General features: G+C 41.6%; 1 protein-coding gene across 5 annotated transcripts in view; it reads right to left on the bottom strand.

Annotated features, from left to right (window-relative positions):
* Positions 1–6702: 6702 nt before the first annotated feature.
* LOC139752850 (tubulin polyglutamylase ttll-4-like) overlaps positions 6703–23420 on the bottom strand; it is a 327656-nt gene continuing 310938 nt past the window's right edge. For all 5 annotated transcript variants that reach the window (XM_071668813.1, XM_071668815.1, XM_071668817.1 and 2 more), the window contains one exon: positions 6703–8151. In XM_071668813.1, the coding sequence (XP_071524914.1) occupies positions 7797–8151 (355 nt within the window). In that variant the 3' untranslated portion in view covers positions 6703–7796. The remainder of the gene's footprint in view (positions 8152–23420) is intronic.

Genomic DNA, 23420 nt, shown 5'->3' with positions numbered 1-23420 from the left:
TTTACCTTGTCATTCACTGAAACACCTATGAACGCTTTTAATTTAAGTATGATCATGACTAGCCTTGCCTTCCTGAATTACTAACATTCTAGTGTACTACATATATTCCCATTATTTTCCTTAATATATCAATATATTCATACTTAATCGGTTTCTCACTTTAGTGGGGTGGCACCAAGAACAGACAACCGAGCCCATGAAGAACCCTCACTTGACCCCCTTCTCTGTTACTTCTTTTGGAAAAGTAAAAACTGGAGGGGAGGATTTCCAGCCTCCCACCCCTTTTAGTCGCCTTCTACAACTCGCAGGGAATATGAGGGAAGCATTCTTTCTCCCCTATCCCCAGGAATAATACATACTCTTCACTTTTCAAAAATGTTTGTCATTTCCTATGCAAGATGTGCCAGTAACAGATGAAGAAATGGCTTCATTCATTAACATCCACCCTCTAGCTGTCATAAATAATGCACCAAAACCAGAGTCCCCTATCCATAATGATGCCCCACACATCTTTTCGTGATTTCCCTCAACCATTTCATATGCCTTGGTTCAGTTCATGTACAATTTTGCTGAAGAGCTTGCTATTCAAAGAAGTCTACAGTTCCCTGATACTGGAAGAAGAGCAGCCTTTAGAAAAGTCTTGGGTAACACTAGGGCTCTTACACAAAAAGTAGGTTTGGAAAAAAACAACATTGATCTATAATTCCCCAGAGCCCTTTCTTGAGGTCTTGGTTTTCCTCTAGCAACCTTTTTCCAGGAGCTCCAATGCTGAACAACTTACAGTTGTAGAGATATGATGGACTCCTTTGGTGTAAGAAGTTCTTCGATGAGACTATACTTCCTTTCATCAACAGACAATGATACAGCCTTACCAAAGGTACATGCATGACCTTAAGTGCATGAATTAGTCATAAACCTACTTCATAGAAATGTGTAGAAAAAACATTTAAAACACAATTAATGTCACACAAGAAGTACATCTTGAACCATGAAACGACCACTCTGCACTTCCTTCTCTGAATTCATATCATTTTAAATTAGTACATAGTTCACCATAGCTGAACTCTGACACTGCACTTAAACGTTGCTGGCCTTCATAGTCTCCAGCAGATCATTCTTTATGCAATAAACCGTTGTTACAACAAAGGACATGGTGCACTGGCTCTTTCTTTTTATCCTCTCAATTCTATAAACTACTTTTTAAATGGCATAGAAAGCTAAGCCACGTGACTAACCGGGAAGGTAAAGAGCATATACAATATACAGGTGGGGGATGTGAGAAGCCTTGTTCCTTAGCTAAGGTACTGATGAGGGAGGAAAGGGGCCTAGTTCCTCAAGTTCTAGTGGGGGAGACCGGGAAGGTAAAGAGCATATACAGGTGGGGATGTGAGAAGCCTTGTTCCTAAGGTACTGATGAGGGAGGTAAGGGGCCTAGTTCCTCAAGTTCTAGTGGGGGAGAACTCTTTCATAAAAACTGGTCCTGGATTTTTTTTTTTTTTTTTTTTTTGTTGCTGTCTCCCGCGTTTGCGAGGTAGCGCAAGGAAACAGACGAAAGAAATGGCCCAACCCCCTCCCATACACATGTATATACATACGTCCACACACGCAAATATACATACCTACACAGCTTTCCATGGTTTACCCCAGACGCTTCACATGCCCTGCTTCAATCCACTGACAGCACGTCAACCCCGGTATACCACATCGCTCCAATTCACTCTATTCCTTGCCCTCCTTTCACCCTCCTGCATGTTCAGGCCCCGATCACACAAAATCTTTTTCACTCCATCTTTCCACCTCCAATTTGGTCTCCCTCTTCTCCTTGTTCCCTCCACCTCCAACACATATATCCTCTTGGTCAATCTTTCCTCACTCATCCTCTCCATGTGCCCAAACCACTTCAAAACACCCTCTTCTGCTCTCTCAACCACGCTCTTTTTATTTCCACACATCTCTCTTACCCTTACGTTACTCACTCGATCAAACCACCTCACACCACACATTGTCCTCAAACATCTCATTTCCAGCACATCCATCCTCCTGCGCACCACTCTATCCATAGCCCACGCCTCGCAACCATACAACATTGTTGGAACCACTATTCCTTCAAACATACCCATTTTTGCTTTCCGAGATAATGTTCTCGACTTCCACACATTCTTCAAGGCTCCCAGGATTTTCGCCCCCTCCCCCACCCTATGATCCACTTCCGCTTCCATGGTTCCATCCGCTGCCAGATCCACTCCCAGATATCTAAAACACTTCACTTCCTCCAGTTTTTCTCCATTCAAACTCACCTCCCAATTGACTTGACCCTCAACCCTACTGTACCTAATAACCTTGCTCTTATTCACATTTACTCTTAACTTTCTTCTTCCACACACTTTTCCAAACTCAGTCACCAGCTTCCTGGATTAAATAAAATAAATATATACCATGACAATGAGTGTAGAATGGCAAACGATGAAAGTTAAAGAAGCAGTGGGAGTGCAGAAGGCAGGAGGTGAGAAAGGGTATTGAGTGGTGGAAGGACAATGTAAAGATGCAAGTGAAAAAATAAATAGAGGTGCATGGGTAGTACTTAAGGAAAGGAATTGCAAATGATTGGGAGATGTACGTGAAAACAGCAATAGATAAAGAGGAGGGTGAAGGGGTTGAAAAAGGGTGCAAAAGAGAGTAGTGATGAGTGAGTGTCTGTAAACTTCAGGAAGAAAAAGATGTTCTGGTATAAGGTTAATGGCATGAGAAAAACAAAAGAACAAATGGAAACTGCTAAAGGGGGTAAATGGTGAAGTGGTAACAGGAATAGGAAAGGGAATAGGGAAGTATGCAAAGTGAGAGTCAAAGAAAGGGGATGACTATGTTGTTGATGGGTTAGTCAGGATTTTAAAGGTATGTTGAGTGGCAGAATGCAAGTATTGAGCCACTGTATAAGGGCAAAACGGATGAAGCGAGTGTCTGAACTACTGAGGTATAAGTATGTGAAGTGTACTTGGCAAGTTATATAGTAGAGTGGTGATTGACAGGTTGAAAGCATGTACAAAGCATCAGACTGGAGAGAAACAATATAGTTTCTCCCATTAATGCCACATACAACTATTTGAGCTGTGGTTTCGGTGCATTATACATGACAGCTAGATACTGAGTGTGAATGAATGTGGCCTTTGTTACCTTTTCCTAGCGCTACCTTGCATGCATGCTGGGGGAAGGGGTTGTCATTTCATGTGTGGCGGGGTGGCAATGGGAATGAATAAAGGCAGCAAGTATGAATTATGTACATATGTATATGTCTGCATATTTATATATAGGGACTGGAGGAAGTAAAGTGTTTTAGATATCTGGGAGTGGATCTGGCAGCAGATGGAACCATGGAAGCGGAAGTGGATCGTGGGGTGGGGGAGGGGGCAAAAATCCTAGGAGCCTTGAAGAATGTGTGGAGGTCGAGAACATTATCTCGGAGAGCAAAAATGGGTATGTTTGAAGGAATGGTGGTTCCAGCAATGCTGTGTGGTTGCGAGGCGTGGGCTATGGATGGAGTTGTGTGCAGGAGGGTGGATGTGCTGGAAATGAGGTGTTTGAGGACAGTGTGTGGTGTGGGGTGGTTTGATCGAGTAAGTAACGTAAGGGTGAGAGAGATGTGTGGAAATAAAAAGAGCATGGTTGAGAGAGCGGAGGAGGGTGTTTTGAAATGGTTTGGGCACATGGAGAGAATGACTGAGGAAAGATTGACCAAGAGGATATATGTGTCGGAGGTGGAGGGAACGAGGAGAAGTGGGAGACCAAATTGGAGGTGGAAAGATGGAGTGAAAAAGATTTTGTGTGATCGGGGCCTGAACATGCAGGAGGGTGAAAGGAGGGCAAGGAATAGAGTGAATTGGAGCGATGTGGTATACCGGGGTTGACGTGCTGTCAGTGGATTGAATCAGGGCATGTGAAGCGTCTGGGGTAAACCATGGAAAGCTGTGTAGGTATGTATATTTGTGTGTGTGGGCGTGTATGTATGTACATGTGTAAGGGGGTGGGTTGAGCCATTTCTTTCATCTGTTTCCTTGCGCTACCTCGCAAACGCGGGAGACAGCGGAAAAAAAAAAAAATTATATATATGTATACATTGAAATGCATATGTGCGTGTGTGGATGTGCATGTACATACATGTGTATGTGGGTGGGTTGGGCCATTCTTTCGTCTGTTTCCTTGCGCTACCTTGCTAACGCGGGAGACAGCGACAAAGTATAATAATAATAACAACTACTTAGAGAAACAGGAGTTGTATGTTGCATTAATGGATCTGGAGAAAGCACAAGATAGGGTTAAGAGAGATGCCTTGTGGAATGGCTCACCTTGATCCATTAACACAATGAATATCCTACCAAACCATCAGACAACAATGTCAACCCGTTTCATAAGAAATTCAACGACAATTCTATAAACTCCAGCTGCTTTGTCACTTTCATCTTACATAAGGAATCTATCACCTCTTACTTGCCCATCTCTATGTTATAAATACCTCACAGCTGCCAACGTATCATCTAAAACATTCAACAACTGTTCAAAATATCTACTCCATCACCTCTTCTTTGCCTAGTAGCACGTCACCATCTGCATCATTTACTGATGATGCTTCCGTTCATTCTTTCGTTTTCCTCATACTGCTCATCCCCTTCCAAACCACTTTTTCACTCATCCTGATGTATACTCTATCTCCCTAATTCTCATTTACCCTATTTTTCATCTTTTGCACGTTCTCTCTTGATCACCTACTGTTTCCTCTCATACTTGTATTTCCTCTTGAACTTCTCTGCAGGTAACTGCCATAAAACTATATTTTTCGAAATGTTACATGTATACAGTCTCTTGCTTAAGTAATTCTGCAATTAGTCCACATGAAACAAAAGCAGCCTTCATCTAGAATTTCCATTTCTGAGTATGCAACCTATTACTTTCTTGAAAGTGGACTGATTTGAGGTCATTTCATATAGCCTCTGTCTCTGAACTACCTCTGGTTGTAAGCAGAGCAAAAATCACACCAACATAACTAATGAATTTTATTATATAAATATAGCTATGCATATCATACATTCTTATTCTAACTGATACTGCATACATATCATATCAGTTTTAGTTTATATCATATCTTTTCTACATTTCTCCATAGTAAATCTCTATGACTTCTCAACATTATAATGTATGAAAGGAACTTATGACACCCAATTTTTTTTGGATTAAAAGTTGAGTTTCTTCTAACACCACAAAAATGCTTAAGATGGCCAATTACCACAGATAATGCACATTATGTATAATTTCAGCCATTCAAACCTTGAATACTTTTTCCCTTATCAAATTTCATTACAGTTTATCATAAGAGCCTACATCAGGATATCTTAATAAAACAAATCATTGGGATGCTTATGCAACACAAACACATGCATATCCATGCATGCACTCACACAGCACATATTGGGGAAAAAAAAAAAAAAAAAGCACAATAGAGCTTTATGTATAAAACACAATCAGAAAAATCAAACTTTTATGTCTGATACAGGGAAAAAAGAATTTCATGGTCAGCATCCCTTTACTACCATTATGAAAAAAGAAAAGCATATGTGCTACCTTTGTTCATGTAATAAGGAAATATCCTGACGTGTTCGGCCATCTTCAAAAGTTAAAAAACAAGACCCTGTGGTGATTCTGGAAGCAATACCTTTAAACTCAATCACTGTCTCTTGTTTTTGAATATCAAAAGCATTTCACATATTACCCAAATTATTGCAAGTGGAGTTTGATGTAGTTAGAACTTTTTTTAGGACACTGATCACAGAATAATCACACTTACATAAATGACGAAAAATTGTATTGTACTTACCTGAAGGTTCTGAAAGGCTTCTTAAGATCAAAGACTTATTCAAAATATATCACCTGTTGGTATAAACACAGTGACAAGGTAACTATAATCTGTTCATACTGAAACCTAATTTTTTTTTCTTTTTTGTTAGGCTTTTAATTCAGAAAATAAACATCTCTGCCTAAAAATACAAAATAACCCAGGCAATCCTTTGCCAAGGGGAACTCAAAACTCATGATCTATTAATGCTCTAGAATAGCATAAATCAAGTGTCCTCATGATAAAGCATTTTTCTAATACGCAAGATCAACTGATTGATTGCTTAATCTGATGAATGCCAGGTTTCATACTCATTGTTTTCTGAACAAAAACTACTTTACCCTTACTACAATTCAATTGCTAAACATATCCAATAACACTAAAAAAAATTCTCACATTAAATTACCAATCTTTACTAATACACAATTTGAACATTCATGCCTAAATCATTATTAATCTAATCACCTCATGATAACAGAAAACTGTATAAATTTTCTATTTGAAAATCAATCTAACTTATCGTTATATTTCAATACTGGAGTTAATTCTACACCACTTAGCTTGTAATTTCTATCACTGACTCAATTACCTTCTGGCACATATACAAGAAAATAAGGATTTCCTAGAACAAAAATGTGTTGCAATTCATTTATAGTGATGTTTATATTTCGACTACTTAGCTGAACTTGTCCTTCCAACAAAAAAGTTGAACTTTCATTACAAACTTAATTTTCTTTATAAAAAAAATATATGGAGAAATCAGAAAAAACAACTTAAAAGGGTTTGATTTACTGGCAATTTGCAATAAGAAATAACTTCAGTGTATCTTCATCTGCATCACTTTATTGACCCCACACTGGATCACAAGAAATTTGTATGTACATAATTTCTAAAGAAACTGGCTGAACCCTGGTCTATACTTCACACATATGCTGAATTTAGTCTTTTATGAAAATAATTGCTAAAACAAGGTGCTATGAAATCACAATATGCATATGCTCCTCCATGGAGATCCATCCTTCACAGTATACATCTGTATGATCCCTAGGTAACCATTAGGCCATTTCCCACACTTAATGCAGGGGGGTGGCTTGTAGAGAAGTCTCCCCTAATACTATATTTACTGCACATTCATCCAAACTCTCACCTTTCATCTACAACAATCAATAAATAACCTAAAAAAAGGCATTATATATTAAAATAATTTGTCTATGAATAACATTTCCACCATCCTTCAAAGCACTAAGTCCCATTTTCTATTCCCACAGGTGAATGTAGTTGCTCAGGCAAACATCAATACCCATCAAATGTGGGAAAACTAATAGGATGTCACTGACTTCATATCCCTCTCATAAAGTGGGCCTGGTTAGTTGGTAAAAATCAGTTCATGTTCTCATCTTTGCCCCTTCAGCTGTATTAAAAATTAAAGCAGTCTGCAGTTTGTGCCTACATTTCAATGCCTCTGGCTGACTTCCTCTTTTCATCCCCTTCTGATTGTCCTATTCTGACATCATTAGAATACTAAGAAAATGATTAGTTCTGTGATTCACTGTTTTACCGGTACCAACTTTAGACATATTTGGGTGAGTCCATAATTAATCCCATCCAGAAAATCATTTTGATATCAATCTTATACATCACCATGCTGTCTCTATTTTCAATAAATCCTAATACTCCTTAGTTTCCAGGTATCATCAATGACAGCTGACTACTTAGTCATCTCTAAAAATCTGTGCTAGCAATGACAATTAATTGGGGATTTCCTTAAAAAAAAAAAAAAAAAAAAAATCACCTTTCATCACATGCCACTTCTGAACTCCCCATTGTAAGTAATTTTCAATTTAAGTTCCATATCTTTTTTTTTTTAGATTACATAAATTCTGAAAGGTACTTACACTATATCATTATTTTCCAATTATGTATTCTCAGATATTGTTAACTTTTGAATTTGTTCCACACCCTCTTTAACCACTGTAATACTATGTTTCATTCCATGAGCTTTCATATCACTGTCATCCGTTACATCATCTTCGTATGTATGGTCTTCCTCCTCTTCTAAACAGTTTCCAGCACTCACCCCCCTAACAAGGAGGTAACTAGATACTACTGCAGGCTTCAGTGGGTGTGCTAATGTTCTTAGCTTCTTGGATTTCTTTGTCAGAGATAATTTTTTCTTCCCCTTCAGGGGCTGAGGCAGTGAGCTGAGATGAGGTTGCTGGGGGGATTGACACTGTGGAACTGACTTCCCCAGTTGGGGGGAGGATGGCCGTCTGAAAGAAAAACAATGCTGCTATTCAAAACTGAGCATTAATGATTACTACTGCCTAATGATCTAAGTTTATGTTTCTGTTAACTAAATAACATTTTCATTCAAAACTAATCAAAAGTTCACACAGCATATATATATCATATTACTCTAAAAAATAAGGTAAGAAATGCTACATATAAATACACTAAAACTAACATGATATAAATCTCACTCACATTCATTTCCAGGTGAAAATACTTCACAAGACTATTTACATCTGCACATAAAATAATGTCCTATATAACTACATGATGACATGAACCTGCATCTCATGAGCTGAGCATATATAAAGTTAGCCCTCAGCCTGCCATCCTGATATAAAATAAATAATATCTATTTCTATTTATTCCACTTTGTCGCTGTCTCCCGCGTTAGCAAGATAGCGCAAGGAAACAGATGAAAGAATGGCCCAACCCACCCACATACATATGTATGTATATAACTACACATCCACACATGCAAATATACATACCTATACATCTCAACGTATACATATATATATATATATATATATATATATATATATATATATATATATATATATATATATATATATATTCTTAATACCTTCCACAGAGCATCTCTATCAACTCTATCATATGCCTTCTCCAGATCCATAGATGCTACATACAAATCCATTTGCTTTTCTAAGTATTTCTCACATACATTCTTCAAAGCAAACACCTGATCCACACATCCTCTACCACTTCTGAAACCACACTGCTCTTCCCCAATCTGATGTGGTGTGGGAGGCAAGTTGTTAGAAGCAGTGAAAAGTTTTTATCGAGGATGTAAGGCATGTGTACGTGTAGGAAGAGAGGAAAGTGATTGGTTCTCAGTGAATGTAGGTTTGCGGCAGGGGTGTGTGATGTCTCCATGGTTGTTTAATTTGTTTATGGATGGGGTTGTTAGGGAGGTGAATGCAAGAGTTTTGGAAAGAGGGGCAAGTATGAAGTCTGTTGGGGATGAAAGAGCTTGGGAAGTGAGTCAGTTGTTGTTCGCTGATGATACAGCGCTGGTGGCTGATTCATGTGAGAAACTGCAGAAGCTGGTGACTGAGTTTGGTAAAGTGTGTGAAAGAAGAAAGTTAAGAGTAAATGTGAATAAGAGCAAGGTTATTAGGCACAGTAGGGTTGAGGGTCAAGTCAATTGGGAGGTGAGTTTGAATGGAGAAAAACTGGAGGAAGTGAAGTGTTTTAGATATCTGGGAGTGGATCTGGCAGCGGATGGAACCGTGGAAGCGGAAGTGGATCATAGGGTGGGGGAGGGGGCGAAAATTCTGGAAGCCTTGAAGAATGTGTGGAAGTCGAGAACATTATCTCGGAAAGCAAAAATGGGTATGTTTGAAGGAATAGTGGTTCCAACAATGTTGTATGGTTGCGAGACGTGGGCTATGGATAGAGTTGTGCGCAGGAGGATGGATGTGCTGGAAATGAGATGTTTGAGGACAATATGTGGTGTGAGGTGGTTTGATCGAGTAAGTAACGTAAGGGTAAGAGAGATGTGTGGAAATAAAAAGAGCGTGGTTGAGAGAGCAGAAGAGGGTGTTTTGAAGTGGTTTGGGCACATGGAGAGAATGAGTGAGGAAAGATTGACCAAGAGGATATATGTGTCGGAGGTGGAGGGAACGAGGAGAAGAGGGAGACCAAATTGGAGGTGGAAAGATGGAGTGAAAAAGATTTTGTGTGATCAGGGCCTGTACATGCAGGAGGGTGAAAGGAGGGCAAGAAATAGAGTGAATTGGAGCGATGCGGTATACCGGGGTTGACGTGCTGTCAGTGGATTGAATCAAGGCATGTGAAGCGTCTGGGGTAAACCATGGAAAGCTGTGTAGGTATGTATATTTGCGTGTGTGGACGTATGTATATACATGTGTATGGGGAGGGGTTGGGCCATTTCTTTCGTCTGTTTCCTTGCGCTACCTCACAAACGCGGGAGACAGCGACAAAGTATAATAAAAAAAAAAAAAAAAATATAACATGTACATAGTTCATACTGTCTGCCTTTATTCATTCCCATATCCATCCCGCCACACATGAAAAAACAACCCCCTCCACCTGCATGTGCACGAGGTAGCGCTAGGAAAAGACAAGGGCCACATTCGTTCACACTCAGTCTCTAGTTGTCATGTATAATGCACCAAAACCACAGCTCCCTTTCCACATCCAGGCCCCACAGAACTTTCCATGGTTTACCCAAGACACTTCACATGCCCTGGTTCAATCCATTGACAGCACATTCACCCCGGTATACCACATCGTTCCAATTCACTCTATTCCTTGCACACCTTTCACCCTCCTGCATGTTCAGGCCCTGGTCACTCAAAATCTTGTTCACTCCATCTTTCCACCTCCAATTTGGTCTCTCACTTCTCCTCGTTCCCTCTAACTCTGACACATACATCCTCTTGGTCAATCTTTCCTCACTCATTCTCTACATGTGACCAAACCATTTCAAAACACCCTCTTCTGCTCTCTCAACCACACTCTTTTTACTACCAAACACCTCTCTTATCCTATTATTACTTACTCGATAAAACCACCTCACACCACATATTATCCTCAAACATCTCATTTCCAGCACATCCACCCTCCTCTGCACAACTCTATCAATAGTCCACACCTCGCAGCCACATAACATTGTTGGAACCACTATTCCTTCAAACATACCCATTTTTGCCCTCCAAGATAATGTTCTCGCCTTCCACACATTCTTCAACGCTCCCAGAACTTTCGCCCCCTCCCCCACCCTACGATTCATTACCTGCTTCCATCTGCTGCCAAATCCACTCCCAGATATCTAGTACACTTCACTTCCTCCAGTTTTTCTTCATTCAAACTTACCTCCTAATTGACTTGTCCCTCAACCCAACTGTACCTAATAACCTTGCTCTTATTCACATTTACTCTCAGCTTTCTTCTTTCACACACTTTACCAAACTCTGTCACCAGCTTCTGCAGTTTCTCACATGAATCAGCCACCAGCGCTGTATCATCAGCGAACAACAACTGACTCACTTCCCAAGCTCTCTCATCCACAACAGACTCCATACATGCCTCTCTTTCCTAAACTCTTGCATTCACCTCCCTAACAACCCAATCCATAAACAAATTAAACAACCATGGAGACACCACACACCCCTGCCGCAAACCAACATTCACTGAGAACCAATCACTTTCCTCTCTTCCTATACATACACATGCCTTACATCCTCAATAAAAACTTTTCACTGCTTCTAACAACTTGCCTCCCACGCCATATATTCTTAATACCTTCCACAGAGCATCTCTATCAACTTTATCATATGCCTTCTCCAGATCCATAAATGCTACATACAAATCCATTTGCTTTTCTAAGTATTTCTCACATACATTCTTCAAAGCAAACACCTGATCCACACATCCTCTACCACTTTTGAAACCACACTGCTCTTCCCCAATCTCATGCTCTGTACATGCCTTCACCCTCTCAATCAATATCCTCCCATATAATTTCCCAGGAATACTAAAAAAACTTATACCTCTGTAATATATAATAGGGTGAGAACAAAGGATGTAAGGGGTGTGAGAGAGGAATGGAATGTATTTAGGGAAGCAGTGATGGCTTGCACACAAGATGCTTGTGGCATGAGAAGCGTGGGAGGTGGGCAGGTTAGAAATAGTGAGTGGTGGGATGAAGAAGTAAGATTATTAGTGAAAGAGAAGAGAGAGGCATTTGGACAATTTTTGCGGGGAAATAATGCAAAATGACTGGAAGATGTATAAAAGAAAGAAGCAGGAGGTCAAGAGAAAGGTACAAGAGGTGAAAAAGATAGCAAATGAGAGGTGGGGTGAGAGAGTATCATTAAATTTTAGGGAGAATAAAAAGATGTTTTGAAAGGAGGTAAATAAAGTGCGTAAGACAAGGGAACAAATGGGAACATCAATGAAGGGGGCTAATGAGGAGGTGATAACAAGCAGTGGCGATGTGAGAAGATGGAGTGAGTATTTTGAAGGTTCATTGAATGTGCTTGATGATACAGTGGCAGATATCGGGTGTTTTAGTCAACGTGGTGTGCAAAGTGAGAGGGTTAAGGAGAATGATTTGGTAAACAGAGAGGAGATAGTAAAAGCTTTGCGGAAGATGAAAGCCGGCAAGGCAGCGGGTTTGGATGGTATTGCAGTGGAATTTATTAAAAAAAGGGGGTGAATGTACTGTTGACTAGTTGGTAAGATTATTCAATGTATGTATGACTCATGGTGAGGTGTCTGAGGATTGGCAGAATGCTTGCATAGTGCCACTGTACAAAGGCAAAGGGGATAAAGGTGAGTGCTCAAATTACAGAGGTACAAGTTTGTTAAATGTATTCCTGGGAAATTATGTGGGAGGATATTAAGAGGGTGAAGGCATGTACAGAGCATCAGATTAGGGAAGAGCAGTGTGGCTTCAGAAGTGGAAGAGGATGTGTGAATCAGGTGTTTGCTCTGAAGAATGTATGTGAGAAATACTTAGAAAACCAAATGGATTTGTATGTAGCATTTATGGATCTGGAGAAGGCATATGATAAGAGTTGATGGAGATGCTCTGTGGAAGGTATTAAGAATATATGGTGTGGGAGGCAAGTTGTTAGGAGCAGTGAAAAGTTTTTAACAAAGATGTAAGGCATGTGTATGTGTAGGAAGAGAGGAAAGTGATTAGTTCTCAGTGAATGTCGGTTTGTGGCAGGGGTGTGTGATGTCACTATGGTTGTTCAATTTGTTTATGGATTTAATTTGTTAGGGAGGTGAATGCAAGAAATTGGAAAGAGGGGCAAGTATGCAGTCTGTTGTGGATGAGAGAGCTTAGGAAGTGAGTCAGTTGCTGTTCGCTGATGATACAGCACTGGTGGCTGATTTGGGTGAAAAACTGCAGAAGCTGGTGACTGAGTTTGGTAAGGTGTGTGAAAGAAGAAAGCTGAGAGTAAATGTGAATAAGAGCAAGGTTGTTAGGAACAGTAGGGTTGAGGGACAAGTCAATTGGGAGGTAAGTTTGAATGGAGAAAAACTGGAGGAAGTGAAGTGTTTTAGACATCTGGGAGTGGATTTGGCACCGGATGGTACCACAGAAGCTGAAGTGAGTAATAAGGGTGGGGGAGGGGGTAAAAGTTCTGGGATCATTGAAAAATGTGTGGAAGGTGAGAACATTATCTTGGAGGGCAAAAATGGGTATGTTTGAAGGAATAGTGGTTCCGACAATGTTAAATGATTAAGAGGCGTGGGCTACAGATAGAGTTGTGTGGAGGAGGGTGGATGTGCTGGAAATGAGATGTTTGAGGACAATATGTGGAGAGTGGTGGTTTGACTAAGTAATGAAAGGGTAAGAGAGATGTGTGGTAATAAAAAGAGTGTGGTTGAGAGAGCAGAAGAGGGTGTTTTGAAATGGTTTGGTCATATGGCGAGAATGAGTGAGGAAAGATTGACAAAGAGGATATATGTGTCAGAGGTGGAGAGAAAAAGGAGAAGTGGCACACCAAATTGGAGGTGGAAAGATGGAGAGAAAAAGATCTTGAGTGACTGGGGCCTGAACATGCTGGAGGGTAAAAGGTGCGCAAGGAATAGAGTGCATTGGAACGATGGGGTATACTGGGGTGGACGTGCTGTCAGTGGATTGAACCAGGGCATGTGAAGCATCTGGGGTAAACCATTGAAAGTTTTGTGGGGCCTGGATGTGGAAAGGGAGCTGTGGTTTCGGTGCAGTATATATGACAGCTACAGACTGAGTGTGAACGAGTGGCCTTCGTTGTCTTTTATATAGTGCTACCTTGTGCACATGCAGGGGGAGGGGGTTGTCATTTCATGTGTGGCGGGGTGGCGACGGGAATGAATAAGGGAGACAGCATGAATTATGTACATGTGTAAATATATGTATATGTCTGTATGTGTATATATATGTGTACATTGAGATGTATAGGCATGTATATTTGCGTGTGTGGACGTGTATGTATATACATGTGTATGTGGGTGGGTTGGGCCATTCTTTCGTCTGTTTCCTTGTGCTACCTCGCTAACGCAGGAGACAGCGACAAAGCAAATAAATAATATATACATACGCACACAAACATATACATATATACATGTGTACATAATTCATAGTCTGCCCTATTCATTCCCATCGCCACCCCGCCACACATGAAATGACAACCCCCTCTCCCCATCATGTGCGCGAGGTTGCATTAGGAAAAGACAATAAAGGCCACATTCGTTCACACTCAGTCTCTAGCTGTCATGTATAATGCAATGAAACTACAGCTCCCTTTCCACATCCAGGCCTCACACAACTTTCCATGGTTTACCCCAGACACTTCACATGCCCTGGTTCAATCCACTGACAGCACGCCAACCCTTGTATACCACATCGTTCCAATTCACTCTATTCCTTGCACGCCTTTCACCCTCCTGCATGTTCAGGCCCCAATCACTCAAAATCTTTTTCATTCCATCTTTCCACCTCCAATTTGGTCTCCCACTTCTTCTCATTCCCTCCACCTCTGACACATATATCCTCTTGGTCAATCTTTCCTCACTCATTCTCTCCATGTGACCAAACCATTTCAATACACCCTTTTCTGCTCTCTCAACCACACTCTTTTTATTACCACACATCTGTCTTACCCTTTCATTACTTAATCAAACCACCTCATACCACATATTGTTCTCAAACATCTCATTTCCAACACATCCACCCTCCTCTGCGCAACCGTATCTATAGCCCATGCCTCACAACAATATTTGTTGGAACCACTATTCCTTCAAACATACCCATTTTTGCTTTCCGAGATAAGGTTCTCGCCTTCCACACATTCTTTCACGATCCCAGAACTTTCGCTCCCTTCCCCAACCTATGACTTACTTCCGCTTCCATGGTTCCTTCCGCTGCCAAATCCAATCCCAGGTATCTAAAACACTTCACTTCCTCCAGTTTTTTCTCCATTCAAATGTATCTCCCAATTGACTTGTCCCTCAACCCTACTGTACCTAATAACCTTGCTCTTATTCACGTTTACTCTCAACTTTCTTGTTTCACACACTATCAAACTCAAGTCACCAGCTTTTGCAGTTTCTCATCCGAATCAGCCACTAGCGCTGTATCATCAGCGAACAACAACTGACTCACTTCCCAAGCCCCCTCCACAACAGACTGCATACTTGGCCCTTTCTCCAAACCTCTTGCATTCACCTCCCTAACAACCCCATGGTTAAACAACCATGGAGACATCATGCACCCCTTCCGCAAACCGTCATTCACTGAGAACCAATCACGTTTTGGCTCGGAGTGAAATGAAGCTCAAGGGTAAAGGGGAAGAGTGGTTTGGGAATGTTTTGGGAGTAAAGTCAGGGGTTGGTGAGAGGACAAGAGCAAGGCAAGGAGTAGCACTACTCCTGAAACAGGAGTTGTGGGAATATGTGATAGAGTGTAAGAAAGTAAACTCTAGATTGATATGGGTAAAACTGAAAGTGGATGGAGAGAGATGGGTGATTATTGGTGTATATGCACCTGGACATGAGAAGAGAGATCATGAGAGGCAAGTGTTTTGGGAGCAGCTGAGAGATTGTGTTAGTAGTTTTGATGCACGAGACCGGATTATAGTGATGGGTGATTTGAATGCAAAGGTGAGTAATGTGGCAGTTGAGGGAATAATTGGTGTACATGGGGTGTTCAGTGTTGTAAATGGAAATGGTGAAGAGCTTGTAGATTTATGTGCTGAAAAAGGACTGGTGATTGGGAATACCTGGTTTAAAAAGAGATATGTACATATAAGTATACGTATGTAAGAAAGAGAGATGGCCAGAGAGTGTTAATGGATTACGTGTTAATTGATAGGCGCGTGAAAGAGAGACTTTTGTATGTTAATGTGCTGAGAGGGGCAACTGGAGAGATGTCTGATCATTATCTTGGGGAGACAAAGGTGAAGATTTGTAGAGATTTTCCGAAAAGAAGAGAGAATGTTGAGGTGAAGTGAGTGGTGAGAATAAGTAAGCCTGGGAAGGAGACTTGTGTGAGGAAGTACCAGGATAGACTGAGTGCAGAATGGAAAAAGGTGAGAACAAAGGACGTAAGGGAGGTGGGGGAGGAATGGGATGTATTTAGGGAAGCAGTGATGGCTAGTGCAAAAGATGCTTGTGACATGAGAAGCGTGGGAGGTGGGTAGATTAGAAAGGGTAGCGAGTGGTGGGATGAAGTAAGATAATTAGTGAAAGTGAAGAGAGAGGCATTTGGACGAGTTTTGCGAGGAAATAGTGCAAATGACAGGGAGACGTATAAAAGAAAGAGGCAAGAGGTCAAGAGAAATGTGCAAAAGGTGAAAAAGAGGGGAAACGATTTGGAGTGAGAGAGTATCATTAAATTTTAGGGAGAATAAAAATATGTTTTGGAAGGAAGTAAATAAAGTGCGTAAGACATGAGAACAAATGAGAACATCGGTGAGGAGGGCTAATGGGGAAGTGATAACAAGTAGTGATGAGAAGATGGAGTGATATTTTGAAGGTTTGCTGAATGAGTTAAATGGTAGAGTGGCAGATATAGGGTGTATTGGTTGAGGTGGTGTACAAAGTGAGAGGGTTAGGGAGGGTATGGGAGGGTATTGATTGAGAGGGTGAAGGCATGCACAGAGCATCAGATTGGGGAAGAGCAGTGTGGTTTTAGAAGTAGTAGAGGATGTTTGGATCAGGTGTTTGCTTTGAAAAATGTATGCGAGAAATACTTAGGAAAACAAATGGATTTTTATGTATCATTTATAGACCTGGAGAAGGCATATGATAAGAGTTGATAGGGACGCTCTATGGAAGGTATTAAGAGTATATGGTGTCGTAGGTAAGTTGCTAGAAGCAGTGAAAATTTTTTATCGAGGATGTAAGGCATGAGTACGAGTAGGAAGAGAGGAACGTGATTGGTTCCCAGTGAATGTCAGTTTGCGACAGGGGTGCGGAATGTCTCTATGGCTGTTTAATTTGTTTAAGGATGGGGTTCTTAGGGAGGTGAATGCAAGAGTTTTGTTGAGGGGCAAGTATGCAGTGTGTTGTGGATGAGAGAGCTCGGGAAGTGAGTCAGTTTTTGTTCGCTGATGATACTGCGCTGGTGGCTGGTTCGGTAAGAAACTGCAGAAGCTGGTGACTGAGTTTGGTAAAATGTGTGAAAGAAGAATGCTGAGAGTAAATGTGAATAAGAGCAAAGTTATTGGGTACAGCAGGGTTGAGGGACAAGGCAACTGGTAAGTTTGAATGGAAAAAACTGGAGGAAATGAAGTGTTTTAGATATCTAGGAGTGGATTTGGCAGCGGATGGAACCATGGAAGCAGAAGTGAGTCACAGGGTGGGGAAGGGGGTGAAGGTTCTTCTGGGAGCATTGAAAAATGTATGGAAGGTGAGAACATTATCTGGGAAAGCAAAAATGGGCATGTTTGAAGGAATAGTGGTTCCAATGATGTTATACGGTTACGAGGCGTGGGCTATAGACAGGGTTGTGCGAATGAGGGTGGATGTGTTGGAAATGAGATGTTTTGAGGACAATATGTGGTGTGAGGTGGTTTGATTGAGTTAGCAATGAAAGGGTAAGAGAGATGTGTGGTAATAAAAAGAGTGTGGTTGAGAGAGCAGAAGAGGGTGTATTGAAATGGTCACAGTTCACACCCCAGCTCCATGGTGAGGTGGTAGCTCAGGCCACATCCAGCTCAAAGTCGCGCCCGGGTATCCAAGTAGCTGTCACGATGCACAAGAATTCTTCTACCCTTCCCACGGAGGACCTTCCTGTCTCACTTTAAGCCAAAACACAAAGAGGATATATGTGTCAAAGGTGGAGGGAACGAGAAGAAGTGGGAGACCAAAGTGGAGGTGGAAGGATTGATTGAAAAGATTTTGAGTGATCGGGGCCTGAACATGCAGGAGGGTGAAAGGGGTGCAAGGAGTAGAGTGAAGTTGAATGATGTGGTATACATTAAATAACCTTACCAACCAGGTAACAATACAGTCACCCCCTTTTTTAATAAATTCCACTGCAATACCATCCAAACCCACTGCCTTGCCAGCTTTCATCTTCTGAAAACCTCTACAAATCTTCACCTTCGCCTCCACAAGATAATGATCAAACATCCCTCCAGTTGCACCTCTCACCACATTAACATCCAAAAGTCTCTCTTTTGCGCGCCTATCAATTAACACGTAATCCAATAACGCTCTCTGAACATCTCTCCTACTTACATACGTATACTTATGTATATCTCTCTTTTTAAAGCAGGTATTCCCAATCACCAGTCCTTTTTCAGCCCATAAATCTACAAGCTCTTCACCATTTCCATTTACAACACTGAACACTCCATGTACACCAATTATTCCCTCAACTGCCACATTACTCACCTTTGCATTCAAATCACCCATCACTATAACCCGGTGTCGTGCATCAAAACTACTAACACACTCATGCAGCTGTTCCCAAAACACTTGTCTCTCACGATCTTTCTTCTCATGCCCAGGTGCATATGCACCAATAATCACCCATGTCTCTCAATCAACTTTCAGTTTTACCCATATCAATCTACAGTTTATTTTCTTACACTCTATCACATACTCCCACCACTCCTGTTTCAGGAGTAGTGCTACTCCTTGCCTTGCTCTTGTCCTCTCACTAACCCCTGACTTTGCTCCCAAGACATTCCCAAACCACTCTTCCCCTTTACCCTTGAGCTTTGTTTCACTCAAAGAGCCAAAACATGCAGGTTCCTTTCCTCAAACATACTACCTATCTCTCCTTTTTTCTCATCTTAGTTACATCCACACACATTTAGACACCCCAATCTGAGCCTTTGAGGAGGATGAGCACTCCCTGCGTGACTCCTTCTTCTGTTTCCCATTCTAGAAAGTTAAAATACAAGGAAGGAAGGGTTTTCAGACACCCGCTCTTGCCCCCTTTAGTTGCCTTCTACGACACGTGAGAAATGCGTGGGAAGTATTCTTTCTCACCTATCACTAGGGATAGGGGAGAAAGAATATATATACATATATATGTGTGGATCAGGTGTTTGCTTTGAAGAATGTATGTGAGAAATACTTAGAAAAGCAAATGGATTTGTATGTAGCATTTATGGATCTGGAGAAGGCATATGATAGAGCTGATAGAGATGCTCTGTGGAAGGTATTAAGAATATATGGTGTGGGAGGTAAGTTGTTAGAAGCAGTGAAAAGTTTTTATCGAGGATGTAAGGCATGTGTACGTGTAGGAAGAGAGGAAAGTGATTGGCTCTCAGTGAATGTAGGTTTGCGGCAGGGGTGTGTGATGTCTCCATGGTTGTTTGTTTATGGATGGGGTTGTTAGGGAGGTGAATGCAAGAGTTTTGGAAAGAGGGGCAAGTATGAAGTCTGTTGGGGATGAGAGAGCTTGAGAAGTGAGTCAGTTGTTGTTCGCTGATGATACAGCGCTGGTGGCTGATTCATGTGAGAAACTGCAGAAGCTGGTGACTGAGTTTGGTAAAGTGTGTGAAAGAAGAAAGTTAAGAGTAAATGTGAATAAGAGCAAGGTTATTAGGTACAGTAGGGTTGAGGGTCAATTCAATTGGGAGGTGAGTTTGAATGGAGAAAAACTGGAGGCAGTGAAGTGTTTTAGATATCTGGGAGTGGATCTGGCAGCGGATGGAACCATGGAAGCGGAAGTGGATCATAGGGTGGGGGAGGGGGCGAAAATTCTGGGAGCCTTGAAGAATGTGTGGAAGTCAAGAACATTATCTCGGAAAGCAAAAATGGGTATGTTTGAAGGAATAGTGGTTCCAACAATGTTGTATGGTTGCGAGGCGTGGACTATGGATAGAGTTGTGCGCAGGAGGATGGATGTGCTGGAAATGAGATGTTTGAGGACAATGTGTGGTGTGAGGTGGTTTGATCGAGTAAGTAACGTAAGGGTAAGAGAGATGTGTGGAAATAAAAAGAGCGTGGTTGAGAGAGCAGAAGAGGGTGTTTTGAAATGGTTTGGTCACATGGAGAGAATGAGTGAGGAAAGATTGACCAAGAGGATATATGTGTCGGAGGTGGAGGGAACGAGGAGAAGAGGGAGACCAAATTGGAGGTGGAAAGATGGAGTGAAAAGGATTTTGTGTGATCGGGGCCTGAACCTGCAGGAGGGTGAAAGGAGGGCAAAGAATAGAGTGAATTGGAGCGATGTGATATACCAGGGTTGACGTGCTGTCAGTGGATTGAATCAAGGCATGTGTATGGGGGTGGGTTGGGCCATTTCTTTTGTCTGTTTCCTTGCGCTACCTCGCAAACGCGGGAGACAGCGAAAAAAAAAAAAAAAAAAAAAAAAAAAAAAAAAAAAATATATATATATATATATATATATATATATATATATATATATATATATATATATATATATATATGAGTGTGTGTTAATGTGCTGAGAGGTGCAACTGGAGGGATGTCTGATCATTATCTTGTGGAGGATAAGGTGAAGATTTGTATGGGTTTTCAGAAAAGAAGAGTGAATGTTGGGGTGAAGAGGGTGGTGAGAGTAAATGAGCTTGGGAAGGAGACTTGTGTGAGGAAGTACCAGGAGAGACTGAGTACAGAATGGAAAAAGGTGAGAACAATGGAAGTAAGGGGAGTGGGGGAGGAATGGGATGTATTTAGGGAATCAGTGATGGATTGCGCAAAAGATGCTTGTGGCATGAGAAGAGTGGGAGGTGGGTTGATTAGAAAGGGTAGTGAGTGGTGGGATGAAGAAGTAAGAGTATTAGTGAAAGAGAAGAGAGAGGCATTTGGACGATTTTTGCAGGGAAAAAATGCAATTGAGTGGGAGATGTACAAAAGAAAGAGACAGGAGGTCAAGAGAAAGGTGTAAGAGGTGAAAAAAAGGGCAAATGAGAGTTGGGGTGAGAGAGTATCATTACATTTTAGGGAGAATAAAAAGATGTTCTGGAAGGAGGTAAATAAAGTGCGTAAGACAAGGGAGCAAATGGGAACTTCAGTGAAGGGCGCAAATGGGGAGGTGATAACAAGTAGTGGTGATGTGAGAAGGAGATGGAGTGAGTATTTTGAAGGTTTGTTGAATGTGTTTGATGATAGAGTGGCAGATATAGGGTGTTTTGGTCGAGGTGTTGTGCAAAGTGAGAGGGTTAGGGAAAATGATTTGGTAAACAGAGAAGAGGTAGTAAAAGCTTTGCGGAAGATGAAAGCCGGCAAGGCAGCAGGTTTGGATGGTATTGCAGTGGAATTTACTAAAAAAGGGGGTGACTGTATTGTTGACTGGTTGGTAAGGTTATTTAATGTATGTATGACTCATGGTGAGGTGCCTGAGGATTGGCGGAATGCGTGCATAGTGCCATTGTACAAAGGCAAAGGGGATAAGAGTGAGTGCTCAAATTACAGAGGTATAAGTTTGTTGAGTATTCCTGGTAAATTATATGGGAGGATATTGATTGAGAGGGTGAAGGCATGTACAGAGCATCAGATTGGGGAAGAGCAGTGTGGTTTCAGAAGGGGTAGAGGATGTGTGGATCAAGTGTTTGCTTTGAAGAATGTATGTGAGAAATACTTAGAAAAGCAAATGGATTTGTATGTAGCATTTATGGATCTGGAGAAGGCATATGATAGAGTTGATAGAGATGCTCTGTGGAAGGTATTAAGAATATATGGTGTGGGAGGAAAGTTGTCAGAAGCAGTGAAAAGTTTTTATCGAGGATGTAAGGCATGTGTTCGTGTAGGAAGAGAGGAAAGTGATTGGTTCTCAGTGAATGTAGGTTTGCGGCAGGGGTGTGTGATGTCTCCATGGTTGTTTAATTTGTTTATGGATGGGGTTGTTAGGGAGGTGAATGCAAGAGTTTTGGAAAGAGGGGCAAGTATGAAGTCTGTTGGGGATGAGAGAGCTTGGGAAGTGAGTCAGTTGTTGTTCGCTGATGATACAGCACTGGTGGCTGATTCATGTGAGAAACTGCAGAAGCTGGTGACTGAGTTTGGTAAAGTGTGTGAAAGAAGAAAGTTAAGAGTAAATGTGAATAAGAGCAAGGTTATTAGGTACAGTAGGGTTGAGGGTCAAGTCAATTGGGAGGTAAGTTTGAATGGAGAAAAACTGGAGGAAGTAAAGTGTTTTAGATATCTGGGAGTGGATCTGGCAGCGGATGGAACCATGAAGCGGAAGTGGATCATAGGGTGGGGGAGGGGGCGAAAATCCTGGGAGCCTTGAAGAATGTGTGGAAGTCGAGAACATTATCTCGGAAAGCAAAAATGGCATAGCCATATTTGATGGAATAGTGGTTCCAACAATGTTGTATGGTTGCGAGGCGTGGGCTATGGATAGAGTTGTGCGCAGGAGGGTGGATGTGCTGGAAATGAGATGTTTGAGGACAATGTGTGGTGTGAGGTGGTTTGATCAAGTAAGTAATGTAAGGGTAAGAGAGATGTGTGGAAATAAAAAGAGCGTGGTTGAGAGAGCAGAAGAGGGTGTTTTGAAATGGTTTGGGCACATGGAGAGAATGAGTGAGGAAAGACTGACCAAGAGGATATATGTGTCAGAGGTGGAGGGAACGAGGAGAAGTGGGAGACCAAATTGGAGGTGGAAAGATGGAGTGAAAAAGATTTTGAGTGATCGAGGCCTGAACATGCAGGAGGGTGAACAGCGGGCAAGGAATAGAGTGAATTGGATCGATGTGGTATATGGGGTAGACGTGCTGTCAGTTGATTGAATCAGGGCATGTGAAGCATCTGGGGTAAACCATGGAAAGTTGTGTGGGGCCTGGATGTGGAAAGGGAGCTGTGGATTCGGGCATTATTGCATGACAGCTAGAGACTGAGTGTGAACGAATGGGGCCTTTGTTGTCTTTTCCTAGCGCTACCTCGCACACATGAGGGGGGAGGGGGATGGTATTCCATGTGTGGCGAGGTGGTGATGGGAATGAATGAAGACAGACAGTGTGAATTGTGTGCATGGGTATATATGTATGTGTCTGTGTGTTTATATATATGTGTACATTGAGATGTATAGGTATGTATATTTGCGTGTGTGGACGTGTATGTATATACATGTGTATGGGGGTGGGTTGGGCCATTTCTTTCGTCTGTTTCCTTGTGCTACCTCGCAAACGCGGGAGACAGCGACAAAGCAAAATAAATAAATAAATATAAAATATATCCCTGGGTATAGGGGAGAAAGAATACTTCCCATGTATTCCCCGCGTGTCGTAGGGGGAGACTAAAAGGGGAGGGAGCAGGGGGCTGGAAATCCTCCCCTCTCGTT

The sequence above is a fragment of the Panulirus ornatus genome, chromosome 13 (genome assembly GCF_036320965.1).
Source record: "Panulirus ornatus isolate Po-2019 chromosome 13, ASM3632096v1, whole genome shotgun sequence".
NCBI classification, from domain to species: Eukaryota; Metazoa; Arthropoda; class Malacostraca; order Decapoda; family Palinuridae; genus Panulirus; species Panulirus ornatus.
The sequence above is the reverse complement of the archived record's forward strand: the minus strand, read 5'-3'. Positions and strand labels throughout refer to the sequence as shown.